Source organism: Ranitomeya variabilis, chromosome 4, assembly GCF_051348905.1.
Source record: "Ranitomeya variabilis isolate aRanVar5 chromosome 4, aRanVar5.hap1, whole genome shotgun sequence".
Lineage (NCBI taxonomy): Eukaryota > Metazoa > Chordata > Amphibia > Anura > Dendrobatidae > Ranitomeya > Ranitomeya variabilis.
The window spans coordinates 272,834,390-272,855,445 of NC_135235.1; the positions used below are offsets into that span (position 1 = coordinate 272,834,390).

At 49.7% G+C, this 21,056-nt stretch overlaps 1 protein-coding gene across 1 annotated transcript in view; it reads right to left on the reverse strand.

Annotated features, from left to right (window-relative positions):
* Window positions 1–21,056, reverse strand: part of LOC143767834 (5-hydroxytryptamine receptor 3A-like) — a 33,890-nt gene that overhangs the window by 4,069 nt on the left and 8,765 nt on the right. The window contains exons 6-8 of the mRNA XM_077256355.1: window positions 20,624–20,834; window positions 18,191–18,421; window positions 1,920–2,134 (exon numbers count right to left, since the gene is read on the reverse strand). Of these exons, the coding sequence (XP_077112470.1) occupies window positions 1,920–2,134; window positions 18,191–18,421; window positions 20,624–20,834 (657 nt within the window). The remainder of the gene's footprint in view (window positions 1–1,919; window positions 2,135–18,190; window positions 18,422–20,623; window positions 20,835–21,056) is intronic.

Here is a 21,056-nt window from a genome sequence, read left to right on the forward strand (position 1 = left end):
TCTCCTCCCTCTCTCTTCTCTCTTTCTCCCCCCTCTCTCTTCTCTCTCTCCTCCCTCTCTTTTCCCTCTTTCCTCCCTCTCTCTTCTCTCTCTCTCCTTCCTCTCTCTTCTCTCTTCTCCCTCTCTCTCTTCTCTCTCCTCCCTCTCTCCCTTCTCTCTTTCTCCTTCCTCTCTCTCTCCTCCCTCTCTTTTCTCTTTCCTCCCTCTCTTTTCTCTTTCCTCCCTCTCTCTTCTCTCCCCTCCCTCTCTCCCTTCTCTCTCTCCTCCCTCTCTCCCTTCTCTCATTCCTCCCTCTCACCTCTCTCCTCCCTCTCTCCCTTCTCTCTCTCCCCTCCCTCTCACCTCTCTCTCTCCTCTTCCTCTCTTCTCCCTCTCTCCCTTCTCTCTTTCTACCCCCTCTCTCTTCTCTCTCTCCCTCCTTTCTTTTCTCTCTCTCCTCCCTCTCTCTCTTCTCTCTCCTCCCTCTGTCCCTTCTCTCTTTCTCCTTCCTCTCTCTTCTCTCTCTCCTCCCTCTTTTCTCTCTTTCCTCCCTCTCTCTCTTCTCTCACCTCCCTCTCTCTCTCTCCTCCCTCTCTCTTCTCTCTCCTCCCTCTCTCTTCTCTCTCTCCTCCCTCTCACCTCTCTCCTCCCTCTCTCCCATCTCTCTCTCTCCTCCCTCTCACCTCTCTCCTCCCTCTCTCCCTTCTCTCTCTCTCTCCTCCCTCTCACCTCTCTCCTCCCTCTCTCCCTTCTCTCTCCTCCCTCTCTCCTCTCTCTCTCTTTTCTCGCCCCCTCTCTCTTCTCTTTCCTCCCTCTTTCTCTTCTCTCTCACTCGCTCTCTCCTTCCTGAACTGTAAAATTGACTACCAAGAAAAGTCCATGTTCGGAGTCCAGCATCGGACACCGGGTATCTGAAACGAAGCCCAAACTTTACAGTTCGCTTTCACTCATCTCTAACTATATTGTAAGTAAAACAAGTCACTTAAAAAAAAATGGAATTTTACATTCTGTTTTTCAGAATTGCTTTTTTTTTGAAGGCCAAGTAGGAGCCTCATGAGTTTTTGCACATGTTAGACCTGGGGCAATCACTAGAAACTCCAGTGCCCAGGCAATCCAAAATCGTGATAATGGACTTACAGCGGGAGTCCCCGATCCTACTTTGTAATTTTTTGTACATGCTTTTATATGCAATTTCTATCTCACTCCTCAGTTTAACCCTGCCGGTCTGAAGCAAAAAGACATGGGGCCAATACTTCAAGACCCTCGTTGTTCACACCGGTCTTGATAAGTGATATGATGGTGTTAGACACTCCTCACTCTTCTTCATGAATCAGGAGCACTGAACGAGTGGCGCGCATCTCTGCGTGCACCTCACCATAAATCCTACACCAGCCACTATTGGAGTAGGATTTGTGGAGTAGAAAACGCTGCCACTAGTCATGCATTGGTCAAGCCGCAGCTTTGTCAGACCAAGGCAAAAATGGCGTGAGAATGCCAAAAGTTGCATCATTTAGCAACTTTTAAAAACTTTTTATGCCAGGTCCTTGATCTTTGTTGTTATTAAAATGTCTTCCCTGTTGTTTTCACAAGCGCGCCGCTGAGGGCTGCTGGTTGTACACGCGCACTGCTGTTGTTCCTCTCAATCTCTTTACACCACATTGGTTGCTCTGTGCTCGGCTATCTTCATCAGTGCCGTAGACTGGAATGGAGTGGCGGAGCCCATGCATGACCAACTGCTCCATTTAACCTGTCCTGGCCATGGTCTTGTGGCCAGGAAAGAGACTAGATGCACAAGTTCTGGAGCCATGGTTGTCAATTGTATACCTCTGATTATCAATTAATTCATAACAAAAAATTTACTTTAAAACTCTATCTGCTGCTAATTATATATAGTAATGTGACCAAGAGGTTGCCAAACAAACAACAAAAATCAAAATAACCATCAGATAAACCCAGAAGAGAAATTTATCGAGCACGAATGCAACAAGTAGCCATTCTTTGGAGTTTTCCTGATCGTCCTCCTGCTGGAGATGTTGTCGGAGAGACACGATCTCATTCAGGATTCTTCGTAGGATCTCGGGCTGCTCAGTTATTGACACAGTCACGGGTGATGTAATAAAGCTTCCTCCATTTTCAGAACATTTGGATAATTCGTCTAGAAATAAATAAATGTTATGTCGATAAGGAAAGAATATGACGGCTATCACATTTATGTTGTATTCATTTAGAAGAGTTTCGAACAGGAGATTAAAGAAATCAGGAGAAAAAAAACAAAACTTTTATCCCTTTAGTTTATTATGTAAATTAGGTGTTGCTGAGCAGCCAGTGCCTTGGGTCAGTGTTAGTGTTGAGCATTCCGATACCGCAAGTATCGGGTATCGGCCGATACTTGCGGTATCGGAATTCCGATACCGGTATTCCGATACTTGCCGCGTATCGGATACCGGAATCGGAAGTTCCAAGATTCAAAATGCAGAAATTCAGCCAATGAGAATGATTCCAAGTGTGGGCACATCCTGTTTAGCATGGAGGGCATGAAACTACTGGCAAGGCTGTGATTGGCTGCTGAAATGATGTCATGATGCAGTTTAAAAGTCGCTGGCGCCATTTTGCGATCACTCTGCTGTGAATTCAGTTAGTGACAGGACGCTGTTTGCTGACTGAGGGACAGTTTAGAGATAGCGATTTGCTTCTTTGTGCTTTCCAAAGGCTAATTTAGCAACCGCTGTGTTCACCTACTATTCACCTTGCTTTTGCCTTGTAGCGCTGTTTTCACAGCGATCTGCAAGGTCTCTCTGTGTGTGTGTGTGTGAGTGCAGCCCACTCTCTAGTCTGAGTGCAGCCACATAGGCCATCCATAGCTGGTTGTATTCAGTTCAGGGAGGGTGGTTCATTGCCTCATACTGTTCTTTTTTTTTTTTTTTTTTCAAGTAGTGTAGTCTGCTGCTAATTTATTCAAAAAAATCCTATTAGTGTCTTTCCACCCGTCTCCAGCTAATTTGTGGAAAAACACTACATAGGATAACGTAGAGGAGGGTTTTTGGGCCTTGCAGCGCCGTTTACGGCTGTCTGCACGGTCTCCGTGTGACTGCAGCTCGCCCTGTAGTCTGTGAGCAGCCGTAGCCTGGTTGTCTCCAGCTCAGGGTTGTTCACTGCGTCATACCGCCAAATCAATTTTCATTTTGTTTTAAGTAGTGCAGGCTGCTGCACATTTTTTCAAAAAATTCCTATTAGTGTCTTTCCACCCGTCTCCAGCTAATTTGTGGAAAAACACTACATAGGATAACGTAGAGGAGGGTTTTTGGGCCTTGCAGCGCCGTTTACGGCTGTCTGCACGGTCTCCGTGTGATTGCAGCTCGCCCTGTAGTCTGTGAGCAGCCATAGCCTGGTTGTCTCCAGCTCAGGGTTGTTCACTGCGTCATACCGCCAAATCAATTTTCATTTTGTTTTAAGTAGTGCAGGCTGCTGCACATTTTTTCAAAAAATTCCTATTAGTGTCTTTCCACCCGTCTCCAGCTAACTTGTGGAAAAACACTACATAGGATAACGTAGAGGAGGGTTTTTGGGCCTTGCAGCGCCGTTTACGGCTGTCTGCACGGTCTCCGTGTGACTGCAGCTCTATCCGTTGTCAGTTCAGCCCCCAAAAAATAAATAAATAATAAAGTTCACCAAACACACCAGTTACACCACTTTACATTTGTGTAGGCCACATTAGCTCATATTAAAGTCTAGTCCACACTTTAGAAAATTAGTGTTTCTTATACCTGTTAGGAGGAGTTGCTCAGGAATAAGCACACAAAGCCGTTAGTACTTTTCTGCTTATCTTTATCAGTCAACCAAGATGAAGAAGGCAGTGAGTAAGGCACGTGGGCGTGGGCGCGGAGCAGGGAGGGGACGTGGGGATTCTGTGCCTGCTGCGGGCACCGGTGACTCATCAGCACCCACATTCACCAGGCAACAGTCGTTCATGCGCAGCTTTGTGTCAGAGCGCCGTACACCGCTGCTGCGTGAAGAACAAATTGAAGCCGTTGTCGGATGGATGGCAGCTAATGCATCAACTTCAATTAGTGCCACATCCTCTCAGACACAGAGCACTGGAGAGCAGCCATCTGTCTCTTCACCACCTGCCAAATTGCCCAGGCAGACAGAGAGCCCAGGACAGGAGCCGTCTCTACTTCTGTTCTCTGAATCTCTTGGCTTGGAAACAGGGGGCCAGCCAAGCAGCATTGGAGAAATGGAAGAAGAGGCAGGGTGCAGTGATGCCCAACAGCTTTTTCTCTCTTCCTCTGAAGAGGCGGGTGGGCCAGTGGCTCCGGTCACCACATCGCAGGCCGCATCAGCTGATGATGACACTCAGGTGCCACTTACTGGTGCGTGCTCTGCTGCTGAGACTACCCAGGAGGAGCAGTTGGGGGCAGAGGGTAGTGTAGATGATGAGGTCCTTGACCCATCTTGGCGTGAGGGACAGGAAGGTGGTGGGAGCAGCTCTGAGGAAGAGATTCCCCGTACGGCCCAAAGAGGGAGAGGGAGGGGGAAGACTGCGGATCCTGCAGCCTCCGCTTTGGCACCCGTTAGGAGCATGTCTCTTCCAAAAGCCAAAAAGGGCGCTCCCAAGACTTGCAGTGCCTGGTCCTTTTTTGACACAGTTGCAGATGACATTTGCTATGTCAGATGCAAGGTGTGTCATCAAAAAGTCAAAAGAGGGAAAAATGTCAGCAACCTCAATACCTCCAACATGTGGAAACATGTGCGCAACAGGCACCCGGCGGAGTTAGAAAAACACACTGAAGAGCTAGGCCAACCAACAGCGGCAGCTACCACCTCTTCAGCTCGTGTTGCCTCTTCCTCTAGCTCACACGCAGCTGGTTCGGCTTCCTCCCAGGATCGCCGTGGAAGAACCTCTGGCCCTGTTGTCCAGAGACCCGCTGTAATTCCACCCGCAGCACCACTTTCCCAGTCATCCACACACTCCCAGCCCACTCTACAGCCATAGGTAGTACAGGCATGGGAGAAAAGGCGGCCTTTCTCGTCAAACCACCCACGAGCACAGGCTCTGACTGCAGGCATTGCCAAACTTCTTTCACTGGAAATGCTGTCATTCAGGCTGGTGGAGACTGACAGCTTCCGTGACTTGATGTCATTGGCAGTCCCACAGTACAATGTGCCCAGCCGCTTTTACTTCAGCAGGCAAGCCGTCCCTGCCCTGCACAAGCATGTGGAGGGACACATAAAACACGCGCTACTGAACGCCGTCAGTAGCAAGGTCCACCTCACCACCGATGCGTGGACCAGTCAACATGGACAGGGGCGATACCTGTCCCTCACTGCCCATTGGGTTAATGTCGTTGAGCCGGGTACAGACCGTGCGAGTGGCGCAGGACGTGTCCTGCCCACTCCAAGGATTGCAGGAATCCATTCTGTACGCATTGACTCCTCCTCTTACACCAGTTCCTCAGAATCATCGCTGCAGGAGCCGTCACAGTCCACCTCCACATGGACCCGTGATGAACGTGTACCTGTTACGACCGACATGAGCACAGCCGTGGCCAAACGTCAACAGGCCGTGTTGAAATTAATTTTTTGGGGGAATCGTAGCCACACAGCGCAGGAGCTCTGGAATGCCATCAAGCAGGAGAGCGATGTGTGGTTTGTGCCAGCGAATCTCCAGCCAGGCATGGTAGTGTGTGATAATGGCCGAAATCTGGTGGCAGCTCTGGGCCTCGGCAACCTCACTCACATCCCATGTCTGGCACATGTGCTCAATTTGGTCGTGCAGAGCTTTTTGAGGGACTATCCGGATCTTGATGCACTGCTGCACAAGGTCCGCCTAGAGTGTGCTCACTTGCGGCGTTCCAGCACGGCAAAAGCGCGCATTGCGGCTCTGCAGCGCCGACACCGCCTGCCGGAACATCGCATCATATGTGACCTACCTACCAGGTGGAATTCCACGTTACATATGTTGGAGCGGTTGTGTGAGCAGCAGCAAGCTGTAATGGAGTACCAGCTGCTTCAGGCGCAAAGAAGTCGCAGTCAGCGCCGTACAGACTTCACAACCACAGAGTGGGCCACTATGAATGACGTCTGCCAGGTTTTGCGTCCCTTTGATTATTCCACGCGGATGGCGAGTGCAGATGATGCACTAGTCAGCATGACTGTCCCCCTTATCTGCCTGCTTGAAAAATCACTGCAAGCGCTAAGGGATGATGTTGTGGAAGAGGTGGAGGATGAGGATTCACCATTTCCATCATCTTCTGGACAGTCAGCGCCACGTGGTTCCTCACAAACGCGTAGGCAGGGGACAGTTTGTGAGGAGGATGAGGAGGAGTCAATGGAGGAGGAAGACATCCGTCCAGAGGAGGGAGTTACCGAATTGTCCAGTACTCAGTGTGTACAGTGAGGGTGGGGTGATGACGAGCGGGCAGATATCACGCCTCCAGCAGGGGACAGCATTTCTTGGGCAGTTGGCAGTCTGCAGCACATGGTGGATTACATGCTGCAGTGCCTGAGAAACGACCGCCGCATCGCCCACATTCTCAACATGTCTGATTATTGGGTGTTCACCTTCCTCGATCCTCGCTACCGGGACAACGTAGAAAGCCTCATCACACCGTTGAACCGGGAGCGAAAAATGCGGGAGTACCAAGACACACTGGTCAATTCCATCATCTTCTCCATTCCAACTGAGAGAAGTGCTGCTAGTGCATTCCAAAGCAGCTCAGTGCGTCCAGGCAGTGGTGGAGGCTCTGCACAAAGAGGGAGCAGAAGCAGTGCCTCTGCCCAAGGCAAGACCAGTATGGCCCAACTGTGGCACAGTTTTCTGTGCCCCCCACAAAAGTCTACACCATCACAGACGGCTCCAGTCAGCAGGAGGCAACGGTTCCGTCAGATGGTGACAGACTACATGTCTTGCCCTCTTGCTGTACTCCCAGACGGCTCTTCCCCTTTCAAGTTTTGGGTCTCAAAGCTGGATACATGGCCAGAGCTAAGCCAGTATGCATTGGAGGTGCTGTCTTGCCCTGCGGCCAGTGTATTATCGGAACGTGTCTTTAGTGCTGCAGGTGGTGTACTAACTGACCGTCGCATGCGACTATCCTCCGATAACGTTGACCGGCTTACTTTCCTGAAAATGAACAAGGCCTGGATCTCGCAGGAATTTGCCACTCCTCCTCCTGATTAAATAATTAGGTCACTGTATACGTTATCCAGGTCTCCTGTTGTGTTCATCTTTCTACCACCTGAACTTAAATTCCTGGGCTCCAACACCGCCAGTTGAGGCTCAGAAGTGCCGTCTGCACAGTCAAAACAAACGACCCAGTGTTATTGGGTTTCAGTAACATCAGCTGATCCCCAGCTGTGTAGCCGGCAATGTGTCATGCGACCGCCACGCTGACACAACAACTGAAATGTAAGGGAATCTGTCCCCCCCCCCCCCCAAGGCGTTTGTTACTGAAAGAGCCACCTTGTGCAGCAGTAATGCTGCACAAGGAAAAGGTAGCTATTTTGGTTTAGCTCCTTGCACACGCAGAACTTAACACTTATAAAATGTGTCCACTGATACCGTAAAACCGTCCCGGAGGTGGGAATTTCCTTCGTAATATGACGCAGCACAGCCGTCATTCCTACCCCCCCGGCGCTGCGCCCCGGCTCCTCAGCGTTGTTTGATTCCGTCCCGGAGCCTGCGCTGTTATGTTATCCCGTGGCCAGGCACACTTAGCGCTGCCCGTCTTCTGGCATCATTTGGTGTCAGGATGGCTGCGCCTGTGCGGCCGCGCTGGCCGAGAGCCCGCCTCGCAGTGTCTTCTGATTTAATCCCACTGGGGGCCTGGGATCCATGGACATGCGCATTGCATATCTGAACCTCCACCTCTCACTCATCTCCCTATGGCTTCTTCAGACTGTTCGGTGTCAGCTGGTCCCTAATAGCATGCCACGGTCGTGACACCGCACAGTCTTAAGAAGCCGTAGGGAGGGGAGTGAGAGGCGAGGATATGCACTGCGCATGGCCATGGATCCCAGGCCCCCAGTGGGATAAAATCAGAAGACACTGCGAGGCGGGCTCTCGTCCAGCGCGGCCGCACAGGCGCAGCCAGCCTGACAAATGATGTCAGAAGATGGGCAGCGCTAAGTGTGCCTGGCCAAGGGATAACTTAACAGCGCAGGCTCCAGGACGGAATCAAACAACGCTGAGGGGGGGGGGTAGGAATGACGGCTGTGCTGCGTCATATTACGAAGGAAAGTCCCACCTCCGGGACGGTTTCACGGTTTCAGGGGACACATTTTATAAGTGTTTAGTTCTGTGTTTGCAAGGAGCATGATGAAAAGAGCCACCTTTTCCTTTTGCATCTTTTGTGCTGCACAAGCTGGCTCTTTCAGCTACAAACGCCTTGGGGGGGGTTAAAGGTTCCCTTTCGACTTTCTCAGGCTTCGGCCTACATTGTGTTCCTCTGCTTTTCCACCTGTCCCTGGGCTCCAACACCGCCAGTTGCCGTCCAGAAGTGCTGTCCGCACAGTCCCAACAGTCGCTCCTCTGTTATTGGGGTTCAGTAACGTCAGCTGTTCCCCAGCTGTGTGTGTGGCAATCCCTCCTACCTCCTCCACCTCCCCCTCCTGTCCCTGGGCTCCAACACCGCCAGTTGCCGTCCAGAAGTGCTGTACGCACAGTCAACAGTCCCTCCTCTGTTATTGGGGTTCAGTAACGTCAGCTGTTCCCCAGCTGTGTGTGTGGCAATCCCTCCTACCTCCTCCACCTCCCCCTCCTGTCCCTGGGCTCCAACACCGCCAGTTGCCGTCCAGAAGTGCTGTACGCACAGTCAACAGTCCCTCCTCTGTTATTGGGGTTCAGTAACGTCAGCTGTTCCCTTGCTGTGTGTGTGGCAATCCCTCCTACCTCCTCCTACCTCCTCCTCCTCCACCTGTCCCTACGGCTTATTCAAACTGTGTGGTGTCAGCTGGTCCCTAATAGCATGCCACGGCCGTGACACCGCACAGTCAGAAGAAGCCGTAGGGAGATGAGTGAGAGGTGGAGGTTCAGATATGCACTGCGCATGTCCATGGATCTCAGGCCCCCAGTGGGATTAAATCTGAAGACAGTACGAGGCGGGCTCTCGGCCAGCGCGGCCGCACAGGCGCAGCCAGCCTGACACCAAATGATGTCAGAAGACGGGCAGCGCAAAATGTGTGCATGGCCAAGGGCTAACCTAACAGCGCAGGCTCCGGGACTGATTCAAACAACGCTGAGGAGGCGGCGCACGGCGCCAAGGGGGTAAGAATGACGGCTGTGCTGCGTCACATCACAAAGGAAAGTTCCACCTACCGGACGGTATCACGGTAGGAGGGGACACTTTTTATAAGTGTTAGGTTCAGCATGTGCAAGGACCATAATTAAAAGAGCTAAGTTTACCTTTTCCAGCATTAGTGCTGTACACGATGGCTCTTTCAGCTACAAACGCCTGGGGGGGGGGGGTAAAGTTTCCCTTTCAACTTGCTCCAGTGCAGGCTTCGGCCTACACTCTGCTCCCTCTCCTCCTCCTGCTGACCCTGGGCTCTAACACCGCCAGTTGGGGCCCAGATGTGCTAGCTGCACAGAGCCAAACACCAGCCAATGTGTCAGTGGGGTTCAGCACCGCCAGCTGTTCCCCTGCTGTGCAGCCGGCAACGTGTCCTGCAACAGCCACGCAGGCACAACAGACCCAAAGCTGCCGCCAGTGCAGGCTTCGGCCTACACTCTGCTCCATCTCCTCCTCCTGCTGACCCCGGGCTCTAACACCGCCAGTTGGGGCCCGGTACTGCTAGCTGCACAGAGAAAAACACCAGCCAATGTGTCAGTGGGGTTCAGCACCGCCAGCTGTTCCCCTGCTGTGCAGCCGGCATCGTGTCCTGCAAAAGCCACGCAGACACAAGAACTGAAATTGAAGGGAACCTGTCCCCCCTCCCCCAGGCGTTTGTACGTTTTTAAGGCCACCTTGTACAGCGGTAATGCTGCATGTGTGCAAGGTGGCTCATAAACGTATTCTCCTCGCACATGTGGAACTGAAAACACGTCTGAAATGTGTCCTCTGTGTGACCATTTAACCGTCCCGGGGGTGTGACTTTCCTTTGTAATGACACGCTGCAACCCCCTTGGTAGCGCTGCCCGTCTTCTGGCATCATTGTTTGGCTGCCTGCGCCTCTGCGGCCGCCCTGACCCACACAACGCCCCTCGGTGTCTTATTTCTTGGGACTGCGAGGGTGTGATTGATGGGCATGAGCAGTGCATCAGTTCGCCTGTCCCTCATCTCCTTCCGCCTTCTTCAGACTGTGCGGCTTCATGGCCGTGGCATGCGATAAGGGATCAGCTGACGCCGCACAGTCTGCAGCGGGTGTAAGGACCCGAGTGCGAGAGGCGAACATACACTCACTGGCCACTTTATTAGGTACACCTGTCCAACTTCTTGTTAACACTTAATTTCTAATCAGCCAATCACATGGCGGCAACTCAGTGCATTTAGGCATGTAGACATGGTCAAGACAATCTCCTGCAGTTCAAACCGAGCATCAGTATGGGGAAGAAAGGTGATTTGAGTGCCTTTGAACGTGGCATGGTTGTTGGTGCCAGAAGGGCTGGTCTGAGTATTTCAGAAACTGCTGATCTACTGGGATTTTCACGCACAACCATCTCTAGGGTTTACAGAGAATGGTCCGAAAAAGAAAAAAAATCCAGTGAGCGGCAGTTCTGTGGGCGGAAATGCCTTGTTGATGCCAGAGGTCAGAGGAGAATGGGCAGACTGGTTCGAGCTGATAGAAAGGCAACAGTGACTCAAATCGCCACCCGTTACAACCAAGGTAGGCCTAAGAGCATCTCTGAACGCACAGTGCGTCGAACTTTGAGGCAGATGGGCTACAGCAGCAGAAGACCACACCGGGTACCACTTCTTTCAGCTAAGAACAGGAAACTGAGGCTACAATTTGTACAAGCTCATCGAAATTGGACAGTAGAAGATTGGAAAAACGTTGCTTGGTCTGATGAGTCTCGATTTCTGCTGCGACATTCGGATGGTAGGGTCAGAATTTGGCGTAAACAACATGAAAGCATGGATCCATCCTGCCTTGTATGGAGCATCTTTGGGATGTGCAGCCGACAAATCTGTGGCAACTGTGTGATGCCATCATGTCAATATGGACCAAAATCTCTGAGGAATGCTTCCAGCACCTTGTTGAATCTATGCCACTAAGAATTGAGGCAGTTCTGAAGGCAAAAGGGGGTCCAACCCGTTACTAGCATGGTGTACCTAATAAAGTGGCCGGTGAGTGTATGTGCTGCGCCAGGCCATGAATCCCAGCCCCGCAGTGTTTTAACAATGTTAAGACACCGCGGGGCTGGGATTCATGGTCATCGCGAACCGCAGCGGCCGACATTAAATGAGGTCAGAAGATGGGCAGCGCTAACAGCGCTAGGCCAGGGGATAACACGACAGCGCAGACTCCTGTACAGCAAATAACAACGCTCAGGAGGCTGCACCCAGCACCAAGGTGGGATTCTTGACATCTGTGCTGCGTCTCATTACAAAGGGAACTCGCGCCTCCAACACAGTTTGACTGTATAAAGGGCTAAATGTTATACGTGTTTCATTCAGCGTGTGCAAGGAGCAAAATTAAAAGAGCAACCTTTGACTTGTGCAGCACTACTGCTGCATAAGCTGTGGCTCTTCTACTTTGTAACCCCTGAGGGGGGGTTAAAGGTTACCTTTGAAATTGGTTCAAGTAGGCTTCGGCCTACACTCTGCTCCCCCTGCAGAGCCCGGGCTCCAACACCGCCAGTTGGGGCCCGGTACTGCTAGCTGCACAGAGCCAAACACCAGCCAATGTGTCAGTGGGGTTCAGCACTGCCAGCTGTTCCCCTGCTGTGCAGCCGGCAACGTGTCCTGCAACAGCCACGCAGGCACAACAGACCCAAAGCTGCCGCCAGTGCAGGCTTCGGCCTACACTCTGCTCCATCTCCTCCTCCTGCTGACCCCGGGCTCTAACACCGCCAGTTGGGGCCCGGTACTGCTAGCTGCACAGAGAAAAACACCAGCCAATGTGTCAGTGGGGTTCAGCACCGCCAGCTGTTCCCCTGCTGTGCAGCCGGCATCGTGTCCTGCAAAAGCCACGCAGACACAAGAACTGAAATTGAAGGGAACCTGTCCCCCCTCCCCCAGGCGTTTGTACGTTTTTAAGGCCACCTTGTACAGCGGTAATGCTGCATGTGTGCAAGGTGGCTCATAAACGTATTCTCCTCGCACATGTGGAACTGAAAACACGTCTGAAATGTGTCCTCTGTGTGACCATTTAACCGTCCCGGGGGTGTGACTTTCCTTTGTAATGACACGCTGCAACCCCCTTGGTAGCGCTGCCCGTCTTCTGGCATCATTGTTTGGCTGCCTGCGCCTCTGCGGCCGCCCTGACCCACACAACGCCCCTCGGTGTCTTATTTCTTGGGACTGCGAGGATGTGATTGATGGGCATGAGCAGTGCATCAGTTCGCCTGTCCCTCATCTCCTTCCGCCTTCTTCAGACTGTGCGGCTTCATGGCCGTGGCATGCGATAAGGGATCAGCTGACGCCGCACAGTCTGAAGCGGGTGTAAGGACCCGAGTGCGAGAGGCGAACATATGTGCTGCGCCAGGCCATGAATCCCAGCCCCGCAGTGTTTTAACAATGTTAAGACACCGCGGGGCTGGGATTCATGGTCATCGCGAACCGCAGCGGCCGACATTAAATGAGGTCAGAAGATGGGCAGCGCTAACAGCGCTAGGCCAGGGGATAACACGACAGCGCAGACTCCTGTACAGCAAATAACAACGCTCAGGAGGCTGCACCCAGCACCAAGGTGGGATTCTTGACATCTGTGCTGCGTCTCATTACAAAGGGAACTCGCGCCTCCAACACAGTTTGACTGTATAAAGGGCTAAATGTTATACGTGTTTCATTCAGCGTGTGCAAGGAGCAAAATTAAAAGAGCAACCTTTGACTTGTGCAGCACTACTGCTGCATAAGCTGTGGCTCTTCTACTTTGTAACCCCTGAGGGGGGGTTAAAGGTTACCTTTGAAATTGGTTCAAGTAGGCTTCGGCCTACACTCTGCTCCCCCTGCAGAGCCCGGGCTCCAACACCGCCAGTTGGGGCCCGGTACTGCTAGCTGCACAGAGCCAAACACCAGCCAATGTGTCAGTGGGGTTCAGCACCGCCAGCTGTTCCCCTGCTGTGCAGCCGGCAACGTGTCCTGCAACAGCCACGCAGGCACAACAGACCCAAAGCTGCCGCCAGTGCAGGCTTCGGCCTACACTCTGCTCCATCTCCTCCTCCTGCTGACCCCGGGCTCTAACACCGCCAGTTGGGGCCCGGTACTGCTAGCTGCACAGAGAAAAACACCAGCCAATGTGTCAGTGGGGTTCAGCACCGCCAGCTGTTCCCCTGCTGTGCAGCCGGCATCGTGTCCTGCAAAAGCCACGCAGACACAAGAACTGAAATTGAAGGGAACCTGTCCCCCCTCCCCCAGGCGTTTGTACGTTTTTAAGGCCACCTTGTACAGCGGTAATGCTGCATGTGTGCAAGGTGGCTCATAAACGTATTCTCCTCGCACATGTGGAACTGAAAACACGTCTGAAATGTGTCCTCTGTGTGACCATTTAACCGTCCCGGGGGTGTGACTTTCCTTTGTAATGACACGCTGCAACCCCCTTGGTAGCGCTGCCCGTCTTCTGGCATCATTGTTTGGCTGCCTGCGCCTCTGCGGCCGCCCTGACCCACACAACGCCCCTCGGTGTCTTATTTCTTGGGACTGCGAGGGTGTGATTGATGGGCATGAGCAGTGCATCAGTTCTCCTGTCCCTCATCTCCTTCCGCCTTCTTCAGACTGTGCGGCTTCATGGCCGTGGCATGCGATAAGGGATCAGCTGACGCCGCACAGTCTGCAGCGGGTGTAAGGACCCGAGTGCGAGAGGCGAACATATGTGCTGCGCCAGGCCATGAATCCCAGCCCCGCAGTGTTTTAACAATGTTAAGACACCGCGGGGCTGGGATTCATGGTCATCGCGAACCGCAGCGGCCGACATTAAATGAGGTCAGAAGATGGGCAGCGCTAACAGCGCTAGGCCAGGGGATAACACGACAGCGCAGACTCCTGTACAGCAAATAACAACGCTCAGGAGGCTGCACCCAGCACCAAGGTGGGATTCTTGACATCTGTGCTGCGTCTCATTACAAAGGGAACTCGCGCCTCCAACACAGTTTGACTGTATAAAGGGCTAAATGTTATACGTGTTTCATTCAGCGTGTGCAAGGAGCAAAATTAAAAGAGCAACCTTTGACTTGTGCAGCACTACTGCTGCATAAGCTGTGGCTCTTCTACTTTGTAACCCCTGAGGGGGGGTTAAAGGTTACCTTTGAAATTGGTTCAAGTAGGCTTCGGCCTACACTCGGCTCCCCCTGCAGAGCCCGGGCTCCAACACCGCCAGTTGGGGCCCGGTACTGCTAGCTGCACAGAGCCAAACACCAGCCAATGTGTCAGTGGGGTTCAGCACCGCCAGCTGTTCCCCTGCTGTGCAGCCGGCAACGTGTCCTGCAACAGCCACGCAGGCACAACAGACCCAAAGCTGCCGCCAGTGCAGGCTTCGGCCTACACTCTGCTCCATCTCCTCCTCCTGCTGACCCCGGGCTCTAACACCGCCAGTTGGGGCCCGGTACTGCTAGCTGCACAGAGAAAAACACCAGCCAATGTGTCAGTGGGGTTCAGCACTGCCAGCTGTTCCCCTGCTGTGCAGCCGGCATCGTGTCCTGCAAAAGCCATGCAGACACTTGCTCTTGTACCTTCTGCTCCCCATCCTGGTTCCAGTACCGTCAGCTGGTTCCGGGCAGAGCCTTTGGCTTAGGTGCCTCCCTCTGGGTATCCGAGTTCCACCAACGTCAGGTGGTCCTTGGTAGTGCTTTCAGGCACGGGTACCTCCTGCTTAGTAACCGGGTTCCAGTAACGTCAGCTGGTCTTTGGTAGTTCCATTGGCTCTTGGACCTTCGGCTACCCATCCGGGTTCCAGCACCGTCAGCTGGTTCTCGGCAGTGTCTTTTGCTCTTGTACCTTCTGCTCCCCATCCTGGTTCCAGTACCGTCAGCTGGTTCCGGGCAGAGCCTTTGGCTTAGGTGCCTCCCTCTGGGTATCCGAGTTCCACCAACGTCAGGTGGTCCTTGGTAGTGCTTTCAGGCACGGGTACCTCCTGCTTAGTAACCGGGTTCCAGTAACGTCAGCTGGTCCTCGGTAGTTCCATTGGCTCTTGGACCTTCGGGTAGCCATCCGAGTTCCAGTTCCATCAGCTGGTTCTCGGCATTTTCTCAGCCTTCTTGTACCTTCTGCTACATTTCCAAGTTCAAGAGACTAAACACGATGACCCGGAAGACCACCCCTAAGATGACGACGACACCAGAGACGACAACCACCGTGATGACGACGACCCTGGAGACGATGACCCCGAAGACCACCCCGATGACGACGACCCCGGAGACGACGACCCTGAAGACCACCCCGATGACGACGACCCCGGAGACGACGACCCTGGAGACGACGACAACCTGGAAGACCGAGAAGCAGAAGAACAAGAGGCTGCAGAACAAAGAGCAGAAGAACATTAAGCATAACACTAAATATCAGAGCAAAAAATATTATCTAAATTATAAGCAGAAGAAGACTAAGCAGTGTATGGGGGTGAGTCCGTTCCTCCTCGTGGTGCCCCTGGATAAAGCCTGATGCTGCAGGCCAAACTGAACGCGGACAAATGTAACTGTTTTGTGACAGGCAGAACGGAAGGTGTAATCTTCAAACTTTTATAGATAACAACTACGGGAATGCCTGTCACAAATAAGAATATGATGAAGAAGTAGAATATGATGAAGATAATAGTAAAATAAAAAGAATATGAACAATGTAACCAAAAAAATAATAGGTAGAAGATGAAGAAGAAGATGAATAAGGTGAAGAAGTTGATGTCAAAGAAGCTGATGATGAGGATAATGAAGAAGAAAGTGTGGGAGAAGTAAAAAAGAAGGTGAAGGGCGTGGAAGTAGTGAAACATCAATATCTGACAAAATAAAAAAAAATTAACATAGTCAAAATCTTTCTACCGCCGAACGTCATAAAAAAAAAAAAAAACCTGCTATTCTATTACATTGGGCTAAACCTCTGTGCCTTTAATGTCTCCGCCACGTCCCCCAATACATCCTACATTATTCTTAGTTGTTTTCCTTCATGTAGAATGAACCTACAAGTTTATAAAGGGTTTATTTTAATTCCGATATTTTCGTCCCATTGACTTGCATTGGGATCGGGTATCGGTATCGGATTAGATCCGATATTTTGACGGTATCGGCCGATACTTTCCGATACCAATACTTTCCGATATCGGAAAGTATCGCTCAACACTAGTCAGTGTAGAAAAAAGTGGTCATCGGCCAATAGAGGGGCAAGGTTATTTAAACATCCAACTGACACCTTGACCCTTGCCGGTTAGAAGCAGTTGTTAGATTACCCATCCACTACTCTCCCTTCTAAGGCCTCATTCAGACCTCCAGGTATCATGGCCTGAGAATAACTGTGATGCATAGACTCACCGCAGGTGTCCTGATCTGAACTTCTCAGCATCATTTGTGCCGGGTCAGTAAATCAGTGGTCGTACCGTGAATTGTGGTCTGTTCTCGGTCCCGTGATACACCGGTGTCTGAATTCAACAGTATAGAGTTCTTGGACTTGACCCAGGACTAATTTAACCCCTATCTTCCAAGCTAATTTTGTTTCAGATTCTGTGTCTCTGGTTGATGGGATTTTTTTTTCTTTATTAAAAAAAAAAAAATCTAAAATAATTGGAGAGGCGGAACCAGAAACCAGTAATACAATAAATAAGTGAACAATATTAAATATACATTTTTTTATTTATTTTTGCATTGGTGGGTAAATTAAAACTTTTTTTTAATTTCTTGTTTTATTTTTTAGTCCCATCTAAAGGACCTTGAACTTGCAAAAGTTTATTTGCTCGCTCTATATACTGTAGCGGAGCTTCACGGGAGCACCAAGATGGTGGCAATCCTTTGACACCCCATAGTGTCATTGTGTAAGGGGAGCAGCACCCCCCCAAACTAATGCCTTACCAAGATCGTGCCCCTTGACAAATTGATAATGGCATTTCAGTGGTCAAACAGCAGTGATCAGAGCTAGCCAGCTTTCTATTAGATGCAGCTGCCAGCTGTATAACACAGCTGGCACCTGCCTATATGGAGAGGGTTTGGCTCTTTGTTCCACTCCATACATCCGCACCCTTCCTAGGATATACAATTAGATTCTTGGGTGGTAAGTGGTTTAAACAGTGGATTTCACCCTTTGCAATAATTCATGGAAAATCCACAGCAAATGTGCAGTAAAATCCTCAATGGGATTGTCAGTTCTTAAGCTACAAGTCTGCAGTCAATCTATGTGACTGCAGACTTGAGATTCCTCACATTGTGCACACTGCGCGCTGAGAGGATTCTCTGGTGCCAGCGCATGGAATGACGGGCATGCAACTGAAAGTATGTGATTTGCATGTGGTCACATGCTGTCTAAATGGATGCGACCTCGCTCAATGCAAGTGAATCGAGTGAGGCCGGACATGTCTAGTCGGAGTCTGGCCAGGAATATGCATATTGCATACTTGCGGTCAAATGACCGCCCGCTCCCGGCATCGGAGAATCCTCACAGTGTGCAGTGCGTGCGATGTGAGGGTACACAAGTCTGCAGTAACATAAATTGACTGCAGACTTGTAGATTAAGACCGGACAAATGGTATTTATATTTATCGAGAACATATATTTTAATCTAAATGGATGAGAATTTAACAAATCGACCATTTGTGTGCAGAAATATTGCAGATCTCACCCTATGCAATAGAAAGGGTGACATTTGTAGAAAATCCACATGTAACACTTCTGAATTTTGCAGAAGATTTTGCTGCAGATACTCTGAAAAAATCTGCAGCAAATCCCTATGTGAACGTTCCCTTACAGTGACTCCATACAGGAGGGATAAGTACCAATTCTCCAACCCGGATTGGCCTTCGGAAAAGCCACGACACATAACATAACCAGCGTGAGAAATAAGATTTCATGGAATATAATCCCCATAAACTGTATATGATGTGAATCAGTTACTACATATTCGCTAAATATATTGGAACTTACCAGTACTTGTAGTTCCCGTCTCCTGCAATGCATCAGAGGAGTTGACACTAGGTGGAAAATACCGGCTCTTGTCTTTCATGCGAAGCCAAGTGGTCATATTTTCCAAAACCAGTTTCTTCAACCATTTGGGGACCTTTGACTGGATATTTTTCCTGTTGACTAAACGAACTATTACAATACTTTCTGTCAAACTGATGACGAGTAGAGCCATGCAGACCAGGAAATACATAGCTAAAAGAAAAGATAAAAGTACAACAATAAGTAAATGACAAAATACAGTATATGAAGAAGCCTTCTACAAACATCTCAAAGTTTGTAAGAGTTAGACCTTATTCACAAGAAGAATTTTCACGTACAAGTTCTATTCATGTTTTTCACAACCTGATCAGAATAATTGGTCCGTTTTTCTTGTACACTGAAAAATCGAATGTGTGAATGAGACAACTTGAAGTTGAAGACAACTTTCGATGTGTTCATGACACTATTTCATCCCTCGCTTATGGATGTGTACGGGATAGTACATGTTTAAGATGTTAAAAGCCAATTTAAGAAAGCATTCTAGGGAATCACAGGAACTCAGGAGATCAAAACTATCCTAAAATCTTGAAAAGTAAGATTAATGCCATACAAAAGTCTTAAGTGACTTTTAAGAATATGAACTCCCCTCTTCAGGCTCTTTTCTAAATTTTAGTTCTCTTTGAGCTAGTGGGTGGGAGACTAGCTGCTAAAGATGCACAGCACATGCACAGCACACACAGACATGAGAGGTTCCTGCTCTCATTTCTCGACGTAACACAAGTTCAGAATAAGCAGCACTGAGCAGTGTAGCTGTGAATCCGGCACTGGGGTGAGATAAAACAGACACTAGAAAGCAGCAACACGGTATCGGTGTCTTTGTCACTCTCTTTTTTCTGCTCCCAATCTTTCTTCAAAAACTTTAGCTGTACTCTTATCCCCATGAGCTGGTAGACCAGATTTTAGTTATTTATAAGAGTGAACAATGAATTCAGGAAGCAGGAGGAGGGGTAGAAAAAGTGTCTTATAAGTGAGGAAAATGCTGATTTCCCTGAAAGGAAATGTTGCATTTTTGTTTCCACTATTGATTTATGCAAAGTTGAAATGGCTTTAACCATTTACTATTACTACTTAGTTTTCCTCTTTGTAATTTTTCAGGGCGATAATTTCTGACAGACTCTAGTCCCCCATCATTCCTAATTTTTATTTCTGAATTTCATACTTATTCTACTTTTTTAGTTGAGGAGAGTGTTACGCGAGCACTGTTTGTGGTCACCTGGCAGCTTCAGAATGGCTACAGCGAACAGTCTTGGCACAAGCTACTCTATTTCCCAGAATCCAAAGTTTGCCCTGATCTTCACCCTTTAACCCCTGTACTGGGATCTAGATTTATACTGGGGTCAATAATCAAGGGTCACAGAGTCAGTTCCTGTTGTATGGAGCAAGATAGCAAAGAGAATAGTCAGGTAGCTGGGTCAGATCCAGGAGGTCACGTCATAGCTAGTGATGAGCGAGTGTACTTGTTACTCGGGTTTTCCCGAGCACGCTCGGGTGGTGTCTGAGTATTTGTGACTGCTCAGAGATTTAGTTTTTGTTGACGCAGCTGCATGATTTACAGCTAATAGCCAGCCTGAGTACATGTGGGGGTTGCCTGGTTGCTAGGAAATCCCCACACGTAATCAAGCTGGCTAGAAGCTGTAAATCATGCAGCTGAGGCGAAGAAAACTAAATCTCCGACCAGTCACAAATACTCGGAGACCACCCAAGAATGCTTGGGAAAACCCGAGCAACAGGTAGATTCGCTCATCACTAGTCATAGACAAAATCGTAAAACTATCGGGTAGTCAAAAGTCAAGCCAAGAACAGAATAATCGGAGCATACAGGGGTACACCAGTAGCAATGCCATTGACCGATAGTGGAGTCAGAGCTTCAGGAGTTTAAATAGACTCTGTGAGCACAAGATGACTGTTTTAACTAAGTCCCACCGCTTGGTGCTTCACGGCGGGGTCAATCATGTAAATTCATCTTTCCAGCTGTTTTTTCCCGCTATCTCTACTACACCTTTATTTGATTGACAGCTCTGGTTTCATAGAGCTAGAGAAGGGAGGAGAAAGCGGGAAAACAAGCAGGTAGGAAGGTGAATTTAAATGTTTGGCCCTGCCGCGGAGCACCGAGTGTCTGTTACTTGGTTTGAATAGTCAGTGTGATAAAAGAGTCCTTGTAAATAGCTGACTGTCCTGCCCAGGTTTCTCAGCAAGGAGTCATCAAAACCTAGACCAAAAAGTAACCACATCGGTCCCCTATAAAGCAGCACCAAAAGTCCCAGGGAAATAATAGGAGGAGGCACAAATCGGCACAGATGTTTCAGACAGATACATGAAACTGTGGGGTAAGCAGATTTTTTATGATGGTGATACCTATTACTGAAGTTCCTTGTGGGGAGACAGGTAAAGTTTCTGAAACTATGACGAGGAAGACTGAATAGCCCAAAAGGAGGGTGATCTTGAAAGAAATCCTTTCTCCACTTTGTGGAGGGAGGTAGAAGCCGACGATATCCATGATGATGAGAAACGCGCTGGGGATAATTAGATTCACAACGTAGTATATTGGATGTCTCCTAAAGATGATCTGTGTAAAAATTAATTGTATTAATAAGGGAATATGCTCTTTTCCTGAGAACGTTTCCTGGCATAACATTTGACAAAATGTTTAAAAATGTTCTACTGTAAAGCATGCCAATATGCCATCATAGAGCACAGAACACCCATCAATCTGCCCAGCAAAAGCTATTTAGATACATAGGCGACAAATTAATCTTTGGGTAAAGAAAGCTAAGATATGACTTTAATC